At 43.5% G+C, this 10,845-nt stretch overlaps 1 protein-coding gene across 1 annotated transcript in view; it reads right to left on the reverse strand.

The window, feature by feature from the left end:
• Positions 1-4,062, reverse strand: part of KIF14 (kinesin family member 14) — a 54,271-nt gene extending 50,209 nt beyond the window's left edge. The window contains exons 1-2 of the mRNA XM_077902406.1: positions 3,911-4,062; positions 502-1,763 (exon numbers count right to left, since the gene is read on the reverse strand). Coding sequence (XP_077758532.1) covers positions 502-1,649 — 1,148 coding nt within the window. The 5' untranslated portion in view covers positions 1,650-1,763; positions 3,911-4,062. The remainder of the gene's footprint in view (positions 1-501; positions 1,764-3,910) is intronic.
• Between the last annotated feature and the right edge of the window lie 6,783 nt (positions 4,063-10,845).

Genomic DNA, 10,845 nt, shown 5'->3' on the forward strand with positions numbered 1-10,845 from the left:
TATCTCATCCACAATCACTTTGGAGACAGACTTTACAATTGACATCAAATCTAAAAAATCATTGTTATCTATAATTACTATATAGCAGAGAGGACATTGGGGATGATACTGCACTGGAAGGGGTTTGGGGAGGACCTCCCTGGGGAATAAGTGACCCCACAAGTGTTCTTTTTAAGGGAAACACAGAAGAGCCCACCCTACTTGGCAGATTTGAAAGCAGGCTGCATTAGAAACTTAAGTCATTTCGACTTTTTAAAAGCAGCACATCTAAAGAAATTTACGTTCGCCAATTTGGTGATTCAATTGTTTTAATTTTATACCTAATCATCAAAAATAATCAGGGTTCTACAACTAAACCTAAAAGTTCTCTCTACATACAAATGCCACCGCCAGGCTTGAAGATGCATGAATACAATACACTCACACTTTCCAGAGCCAGTGAGGAATTGGACACATTACATGTCACTAGTTTGGCCTTAGATTTTAAAAGGTGTAACATACCTCTTGCTGAAAGGCCTCACACGTACTGCCACTGTCACTTGACTATTCTCTACTTTTAAGGGGTCTGTCTCTATAGAGGTGTACTGGCCTGTAATTTCTTCTTCAAGAGGGAGTATATTTTCTTGTGACCTTTCCCTTTCATTTGCTAGAACAGAGCTTCTTGGCTTTTTAACTTGGAGGCTAGGCATCCTATTTTTCAGTATTGATGCAGCTGGGCTCGTAAGCTGTGGCGTGCCACACCTTGGTGTCAGTTTGTGCCCTACAATGTATTTTGTAGGTGTTTTTTCTAAGCTTTCAAACTTATTTGAATGTTTCGCCATATCCTTCCCAATACTTCCATGATGTAAAGCTCCTGTTCCTGGCACTCTGGTGTTCAACTTGCTCTGAAGAGGTTTTGTTGCCAAGTGGCCGGATGGGACAACTTTAGTCTGACTCTGGGAATCAGTGGGTGCACTATTTCTTAAGTATTTAAGTGCAACATTTTCACTTGCCCCAGGGAGAGCTTTAGAAAAGGTTTCTTTGTGTTTTTCATCAGCCATCATTTCAATGTCTTTTGGGTCTTTGGCTAAAGGTACAGAAGATGCAACAAAAGAGTTTTTATCTTTATTTACAATTGTTACGTTCGTACTAGCTTCCAGGGAAGCACAATCCTTTTCTGTTGCACTTCCCACATTCTGTGTTGTTTTCCATTTTGCCACACAATCTGTTTGAGCTGTTTTCCATTTTGCCACAGATTCTGTTCGAGCTGTTTTCCACTTTGCCACAGACTCTGTTTTAGCACGACGTTGTAATGTAAGACGTGTTTCTGCAGTTTTTTCAGTTGAGTCTCCCAACTCTCTGCCACACAAGGATGATTCTTTGTTCCTTGTAACTCTTCTCTGAAGTGCCAATCTACCTGTGGGGTTAGGGGTAAGAGGTACATCTCCTGTTTCCTTACAGGCAGAAATAACATAAGTACTATTTATGTCTCTGATTTTACTTGCAGATTTCAATAATGGATCATCATTTTCACATTTTGACATATCTGAATTCAAATGCAGCTTACGTCTGCTACTATGGGTGAGGACATTCAATGGTGAACTCCTTTGGGAAGAAGGTATACCAAGGATATTGCTGTTATTTTTATTATATGTGGTATATATGGACATCGTGGCAGCAAGTTGTTTTAAAAAAGAATGTTGGTGAAGAACCTAAGCTCTTCTTTAGATGTTCATTTGACTTCCAGGCATATCTTGTGAATCAATTTCCAATTATCTGCTAAACTGTAAGAAAAAAAAAAAAAAACAGATTGCAAGACTAAAATAGTCATGAAAAAATATGAGAACCTTCCATGGTGAAAGTAACTTCCCAGAGGAATATGTTAGAATAAACCACAAACTCCTCCTCAGATACTCTTCCCAAGCATTGTCAGACAGATTTCTCCCTCCAAAAAGCTTATAATCATTATGCAACAAATATTTACAGAGTCACCATTATCTCCTGGCCTTCTGATACATACTATGGATTTCAAAGACCCTGTTCCCATTTCCTTAGTGTAGAAGGAATACACAGATAAATACTAGGCCAAAGAGGACAAGTGACTTAAAAGACATAAAAAGTGCATGTCAAAGAAGATATATGAATGGCCAATAAGCACATAAGAAGATGCTCAACATCACTCATCATTAGGGAATGCAAATCAAAACTACAATGAGATACCACATTTCACCCATTAGGATGGCTACTAACAGAAAAACAAGTGTTGGAAAGGACGTAGAGAAATTGGTACCCTGTGCACTACTGGTGGAAATGAAAAAATGGCACAGCTACTGTGGAAAATAGTATGGAAGTTCCTTAAAAACTAAAAATAGAATTACCACACCACCAGAAATTCTACTTCTGGATATCTAACCCAAAAGAATTGAAAGCGGGAAATTGAAGAGACATCTGTGCACCCATGTTCATAGCAGCATTACTCGCGATAGCTAAGACATGGAAGAAACCCAAGCGTCCACACACTGATGAAGGCTTGCCAAAATGTGGTATATACACGCAGTGAAATATCACTCAGCCTCAAATAGAAATTCTACAGTTTGTTACAATCTGGATAAAGCTTGAAGATACAACACTAAGTGAAATAAACCAATCACAAAAAAGACAAATATTGCATGATTCTACTCACATGAGGTAAGTAAGGTAGTTAAGATCATAAAGAAAGAAAGTATGATGGTGGTTGCCAGGGGCTGGGGACAGCGGCATAGAGTTTCAGATTTACAAGATGACAGAGGATTATGGGGATGGATGGTAGCAATGGCTACACAACAGTGTGAATGTCCTTAAGGAAACAGGCTTTAAGACGTATACATAAAAGCGGAGAAGGTGATACATGTCAGGCTTACTTTAACACAATAAGAAAAAGAGGAGGAGGAGGCGGAGGAGGAAGGAGCGGGGCGCACCAGGAATATGCATGTCCGCAAAGATTTTCATTTAAGTACTCCCCGTTTGTGGATTAGGAGAGGGACTAAGAGAAACCCTAGCACCTAAATCAACGGCCGGGGGGAAGCATTTTGATGACACCTGTTGGATGCAGGTTAGATACAGGAACGCCTCAGGGACATGGGTTTCAGACGCGTCACAAAGCAAGAGTATTCCCACAGAAATCCCACGGACGGTTAAGTGTGATCATTACTCGCTTCTGTCGAGAAAAATTATGCAAGATTAGACAAGAAGACAGCCTGCCCTCGAGCCTCGAGGCAACAGCACTGGCACGTGCGCCCCGAAGTAAACACGTCAACGGTCTCAGTCCAGCATCAATGGTTTAAAAAAAGAAAAAAACAAAAAACAAAAAAAAAACAGCAGTGACAAGCGAAAAGGCCTCGCTCCCAGGCGGCTCGGCACCAAACCGGAAACCGCGACGTCGACGACGAGTCCTGAATTGTGCACGCGGGCTTCTGGCCTGTACGACGGCGCATGCTCAGACCACCCCTCGGGCTCTGCTACCCAGGAATGACATCACAAGGTAGACTTTTTAAGCAAAAGTCTTTTAAAAGTTCGAAATGGACGACCATTACCCACCCCAACCCCACCCTCTCAAAAAAAAAAAAAGAACAAAATCGTTCAGGATACAAGCACCTCCCTTCAAACCTTTCAACGAAACGCACAGAACGTTCCTATTACGGAAACCAATTCAAAGGCAAGACAAGATTCTGGAAATCCTACGGCAGCTAAAAAGTAACGCTTCCTACACAAATACGGGCTTTGGGTTTGTTTGGGCAGTTTCGCCCCCGGCGTTTAAAGGGGCGCGGAAAGAAGAGGAAGGGGGTGGGGGGTGGGGGGCGAGAGGGGGGCAGGTCAGTCACACCCAGAAGCACAAGATCCCCGTGGACCGGCTCCCAGAGAGCCACCCCGAGACCTGGGGCGGCGACCGTACCTCTCAGGTGGCCCCCGACGGGGCGAGCCTGCGGCGGGTGACGCTGTGGGCCCAGGGGGGCCCCGCGGAGGCGCCGCCCGCGCGCGACCTCCAGCGACCCCTTCGCCGCCGCCGGGGATTCCGGGCCCGGAGGGGGAACCCGCGCTGAGGCGTCCGCCCGCACGCCCCCACCGCGCCGCTACTTCGCCCCCCCGCTAGGGCCGCCTCCAGCGCGTCTGCCGCCGGCTCCCTCCCGGGCCGCAATTTGAATGGGCGCCCTGCCTCCTGATTGGCTGCTGGACGTCGCGTCGCGGGCCGCGCCCCGGCTTCCTCCCGCCCCCAGGAAGTGCCCGTCGCCGGACCCGCCCCCCGTATCCTTGGCAACAGGCCCCGCCCCCTCGGACGCTGCGACGGCGTGGGGCTTGGGCTCCTTTCAGGCAATCCTGCGCTTGCGCGGGGCTGGATTCTGAGTCGCACCTGGCAGCCCGCTAGGATGGATTTCATTTATTTTAATTGATTTTTTTTTAAAGATGGTATTTATTTATTTGAGAGAGAGAGAGAGAGCACGAGTAGGGTGAGGGGCAGAAGGAGAAGCAGGCTCTCCCGCTGAGCCAGGAGCAGGATGCGGGGGCTCCATCGGGGACCCCGGGATCGTGACGATGCGTGATCATGACGATGCATGACGATGCATGACGATGCATGATCGTCTCCTTCAGACGAGCATCTGAAGGCAGATGCTTCACCCAGAGCCAACCAGGTGCCCCTAAGGTGGATTTTAAATAAGAAGAGTGGTAGTGATGCTTTTGTCAATCCTCAACATTAAAAAAAAAAAAAAATCATGGTCTACACACCTTACGATGACGTTGTAAACGTACACAGCTGAGCACAGCTACACCATTCTAGCATATCCCATGCAAAGCGTGGAGATGGAAAGTGCACTAAATGTCTTACATGGAATTTCTTCATTTGATCCTAAAAATGTTGTGATGTGAATATTAATAGTATCCCGCTTCCAGATGAAGTTTAAAATAAAACTGGTGAATAAGAACCAGTAAGTGGTGTAACCAGAATTCTGAGGCCACTGTCATAAGATTTATTGGTTTCAATAGATAGTCCGGTAAGATTTTGAAACACACACAAAAAAGTACATTTACATTCTGAAATACATTCTGAGAAATAACGGGATCAATGAGAAACTCCAGTCAAATAGATGTTGTAAGGCAACAGTATCTTCATTTTCATTTTTTATTTTTGTTTGATTTTTTATTTTTTATTTTTATTTTGTTTGATTTTTATTTATTTTTTATTTTTATTTTTATTTTTATTTATTTATTATTTTATTATTTATTTTATTTTTTATTTTATTTTTTTATTTTTTTTATTTTTTTTAATGTTTTGAGCAACAGTATTTTTTTAAAGGGCAAAAAGTGCAAGTAATGGAAAGGTATTCAATAGGACACAAAGGGAAGCCAGAAGTGGCTCCAACCTTATAGAAAAACGGAATGGATGATCAAAATACTCATTCCAAAATTCACTCTAAGGGCACCTGGGTGGCTCAGGTGGTGAAGCATCTGCCTCAGGTTCAGGTCATGATCTCCAGGTCCTGGCACTGAGCCCTGCATCGGGCTTCCTGCTCATCAGGGAGTATGCTTTTCTCTCTCTCTTTCTCTCTCTCTCTCTCTCTCTCTCTCTGCCCCTCCCCACTATTCAATCTCTCTCTCCTTCAACTAAATAAATAAAATCTTAAAAATAAGTAAGTGAATAAAACTCACTCTAAAAATCATTCTAAAATTTGAGTAAGATTAAGCTATAGAGAAGCCATCAGAAAAAAAAAGAATATTTATATAATATTTATATATTTATATAATATAAAATATTTATATAATATTTATTAGACCTATGGGGAAATAGTCATTCTATTTATATAAGCAAAAGATATGGCAAAAAGAAAGACCTACCATCTCAAATACACAAAAATTTCAAACTCATGTATCATTCAAAATAATAACAATGAGGGCACCTGGGTGGCTCAGTGGTTGAGCACCTGCCTTTGGTTCAGGTTGTGATCCCAGGGTTCTGGGATTGAGTCCTGCATCGGACTTCCTGCAGGGAGCCTGCTTCTCCCTTTGCCTACATCTCTGTATCTCTCATGAATAAATAAATAAAATCTTAAAAATAATAACAATGAAATTATAAAATGTAAGCTAACGAAAAAAATATTGAATATAATAGATGTAAACAATTCAATTTTATAAGGAAAATAAACTTAAAAGTAGAATAAGAAAATGAAAAGAATATTAAAATGGGCAATGGTATCTTACACAAAAAAGAATCAATCTACACAGAAAAAAATAGCGCATATAAAAATAGAATGTAGAGGGCAGCCCGGTTGGCTCAGCGGTTTAGTGCTGCCTTCAGCCCAGGGCCTGATCCTGGAGACTCGGGATGGAGTCCCGCATCGGGCTCCCTGTATGGAGCCTGCTTCTCCCCCTGCCTGCGCCTCTGCCTTTCTCTCTCCCTCTCTGTCCACAACTGACCAGAATTCATTATTCTCATGAATAAATAAGTAAAATGTTTTAAAAAAAAAGATCCTTCTTAAAAAAAATAGAATGTAAACACCCAATCATTAAATGCAAGTGTAAAAAATACTTAGGTACAAGTAAAAAAAAAATGTTTTTTAAATCTCAGTGCTAATTATTTGGCATCAAAAGTAAAAGTATAGGGACCTGGCTGGCTCAGTTGGTAGAGTGTGCAACTCCTGATCTTGGGATCATGAGTTTCAGTCCCACGTTGGATAGTTGGGTACAGAGTACTTAAGAATAAAATAAAATATATTTTTAAAACCTTGTAGGGGGGGAAGGGCAGAGGGAGAGAGAATCTTTAGCAGGCTCCATGCCCAGCACAGAGTCCAGTTTGGGCTCTATCTCAACCCTGACATCATGATCTGAGTCAGAATCGTGAGTTAGACACTGAACCAATGAGCCAGCCAGGTTCTCCAAAAATAAAATCTTAAAAAAAAAAAAAAACAACTATTCATTTCTAGTAACAGAAATTGGTATGTTTCTTGAAGGCAGGGACCATATCTGTTCGTAGTGTATCCCTAGTGCTTAATATAAAGCTTGATATAGACAATAAATATTTGTTGTGTAAAAATATATATATATATATTTGTTGTGTAAATCACAGATCCTTCTAGAGAGCAACATGATAATGTTTTGAAAGAACCATAAAGACATTCATACTCTTTGACCTAGGAACTGTAGTACAGATATTTATTCTAACATTTCATTAGAAACCAAAAATTATGCAGAAAAATTTTCTATTTTGGCCACAACCTGGAAAAATTCTGAATGCCCAACCCTGAGAGAATGCTTTAAGTGATTAAAAATGAAAAATAAGGGGAGCCTGGGTGACTCAGTGGTTGAGTGCCTGCCTGTGATCCTGGAGTCCTGGGATTGAGTCCCACATCGGGCTCCCCACAGAGAGCCTGCTTGTCCTTCTGCCTGTCCTTCTGCCTGTGTCTCTGCCTCTCTCTCTCTCTGTCTCTCATGAATAAATAAATTAAAAATAAATAAATAGCAATGAAAAATAAATAAATCCTATTAAAACTATTAAGTGTCAGGGTGCCTGGGTGGTTCAGTCAGGTAAGCATCCAACTTTTGATTTCAGCTCAGGTCATGATCTCAGGGTAGTGGGATGGAACCCTGTGGGAGGCTCCATGCTCAGTGGGGAGTCTTCTCTCTCTCTCTGCTGCTCCCTCTGCTGCTCCTCCCACTCATGCTCTCTCTCTAAAATAAATAAATACATAGGGGCACCCGGTCGGCTTAGCGGTTGAGCATCTGCCTTTGGCTCTGGTCATGATCCCGGGGTCCTGGGATCAAGTCCTACATCAGGCTCCTCGCAGGGAACCTGCTTCTCTCTCTGCCTGTATCTTTCATGAATAAATAAAATATTTTTAAAAAACTATTAAGTGTCCATTAATGTTATAGTTATGAATTTAAAAGGACCAGAAAATGTATGGCCTATAAACCAAATGATAATCTGCCTCCTGAGACTGTGAGCCCCAAATGGAGCAGGACCTTATCTATCTCACTTTTGTCTGCCCAAGTGCATGGCCCTAAACTATGAAAGGACCTTCATATAACATATAACACTAACACATTTCCCTCTTCTTATTGCTTTAGAAGCTCCCAATTTAATTCCAACCACAGGCATAATCCTCCATAGAATCAAGGGCCACCTGTGAGCCATCTCCAAGTTACACAAGAGGAATTTTGATCTTTTATTACACTGAGATATATTTCTCTCTTCAATCCTGTCCACAACTGACCAGAAGAGAAAGTCACTTAACCTCTGGCTGCCTCAGGTCCCTCATGTGGAAATTGCAGAGGACCACGCTACCTACCCTAAAGCATTGTAATGAGGATTAAATTAGATAATGTATGCAAAGTGCTTAGCATAAAGCCTGGCAGAGGATTAATGCTCAATAAATGTAAGCTACTAAATTGCATAGTTTGATATAACTCTCCAAAACACTGAAAAGCCTTATTCGGAGCTAGTGATGAGAAACTGGGATCACGCATTTTGGAAGCTCTCTGTTATAATAACGACATGCCTTATTTTATGAAGGATGAGGATTATGATTTAATCCCTAGAAATACCCACCAGATGAAATAGTGAGTCGTTTTGTAATGGACTCACTGTACTCTTAGAAATCAAAAGAGCAATGAAAACCTATCTCCAAGAGGGAGTAGTGGTCATCTCAGTTTTGTTCCAATTTGATTAATTTTTTTGGAACTTCAGATTTTGTAGGCTTTTTGAAAGAAGGTAAGAAAAGGGAGCTTAGAGGCACCGGGCTGTCTCAGTTAGTGGAGCGTGTGACTCTCAGTCTCAGGGTTGTGCGTTCGAGCCCCGCATTAGATGTAGAGATTACTTAAAAATAAAGTTTTAGGGCAGCCCTGGTGGTGCAGCAGTTTAGTGCCGCCTGAGGCCCAGGGCGTGATCCTGGAGACCCTGGATCAAATCCCACGTCGGGCTCTCTGCACGGAGCCTGCTTCTCCCTCTGCCTGTGTCTCTGCTTCTATCTCTCTGTCTCTATGAATAAATAAATAAAATCTTAAATAAAATAAAATTTTAAAAAAAGAAAAAAAAATCTAAAAAATGCAGATTCGTCCCGCATAAGGTTCACAGGGTGAGCAGCCTGAATGAACCTTATTCCATGTCAAGGCTCAGCTTTCTGAGTGCCCGCCTGGGTTAGGGCATAAGGTGCCCTCCAACACCCAAAAGCACCTGTGCACATCAGAGCCCTGCTCTCCAGTTCAGGCGGAAGGCTTTGTTTCTGCCAAAACAGCAGCCCTTTCAAATGCCTTATTTTTTTTTTTAAATGCCTTATATTTTTAAACCTGTTTTCGAACTTGACTCACTAAAATAATAGCTCTCTTCAGAACATTCAAGTCATAAAACCTGCTTGTCACTCAAATTACTTCACCTCTCTCTGAACCTTGGCTTCTTTACCTGTAAAATGAGAAGATAATGTACCAATGATTGCTAGAAAAATCAAATTAGATGATACACGCGAAACGATCTGAGAAATGTGACACGTTGCTGTATATAATTTGAGCTGGAAGCTTGCACTCTGCGGTCACTGTCAAGCACTGATGAGAACGAAAGCAGGGAATGTATAGGAAAAGTCACAACAGCGGTTCACGGAGGCAGGTCTCCTCACCTGTGACCTGAATCAGAACCAGTTACATTGGGGCCCCAGGGGCTCAGCGCTGGAGTGTCTGCCTTGGGCTCAGGTCGTGACCCCTGGGGTCCTGGGATCGAGTCCCACGTCGGCCTCCCTGCATGGAGCCTGCTTCTCCATCTGCCTGTGTCTCTGCCTCTGCCTCTGCCTCTGCCTCTGTCTCTCTCTCTCTGTGTCTCTCATGAGTAAATAAATTAAAAAAAAAAAAAAAAAAAGAAGAACCAAGGTGCAAGTAGAGTATGGTGTGTGAGACTTTTCCACGGACACAGCTGAGATGTCCACAGCCCTTTCTTTCCTTCCTTCTTTCTGGAGGGGGAGAGCACAAGGGAGCAGGAAGGGGGTGCAGAGCGAGAATCCAAGGCGGTTCCCCGTGCAGCGGGGAGCCTGACCCGAGGCTCAACCCCGGGCCCCTGGGACGGTGACCTGGGCCAACACGGAGAGTCAGACACTTAGCCAACAAGCCGGCCGGAGCCTGTCCGCGGCCTGCGGCTGGTCAGCCCCGACGGGGCCAGCCGGGCACTCAGGCCGCACCCCCGCACTCTCCGCCTTTGCCCCTCCTTCACCTCCTGGTTAACTAACCTGCACCCCCTACCCCACCTTGATAACCGTGAGAGGCAGGAGAGGTGCAACTCCAGCCCTGAACCTCAACTCCAGCCCTGAATCTCGACTCCAAGCAGGGCCCTGCTCTATGAGAAGCGCGGACACTCCGTCCCCGGGCTCACCAGTCACCTGGCTATCAGCTCTGATAAAAGCTGACCTCCAGATCTCGAATGCCTCAACCCTCTGCAGCATTTAGCATGGTTGGGGACCACTCCATTCTTTTATTATTTTCTTTTATTTTGTTTTTAAGTAATCTCTTCACCCAACATGGGACTCACACTCATGACCCAGAGATCAAAAGTCGCATGTGTGCTCCACCAGCCAAGCCAGCCAGGCATGCCTCCCCACTCCTTTTTATTTATTTATTTTTAAGATTTTTATTTATTTATTCATGAGAGACACACACACAGAGAGAGACAGAGACAGAGGCAGAAGGAGATGCAGGCTCCACGCAGGGAGCCCGACGTGGAACTCAATCCCGGGTCTCCAGGATCATGCCCTGGGCCAAAGGCAGGTGCTAAACTGCTGAGCCACCCAGGGATCCCCTCCACTCCTTTTTAAATCACTCCTCTGTTGTTTTCTGAACTCTTTCCCCTCAGCTCCAGTCTCC

The sequence above is a fragment of the Canis aureus genome, chromosome 6 (assembly GCF_053574225.1).
Source record: "Canis aureus isolate CA01 chromosome 6, VMU_Caureus_v.1.0, whole genome shotgun sequence".
Taxonomy (NCBI): domain Eukaryota; kingdom Metazoa; phylum Chordata; class Mammalia; order Carnivora; family Canidae; genus Canis; species Canis aureus.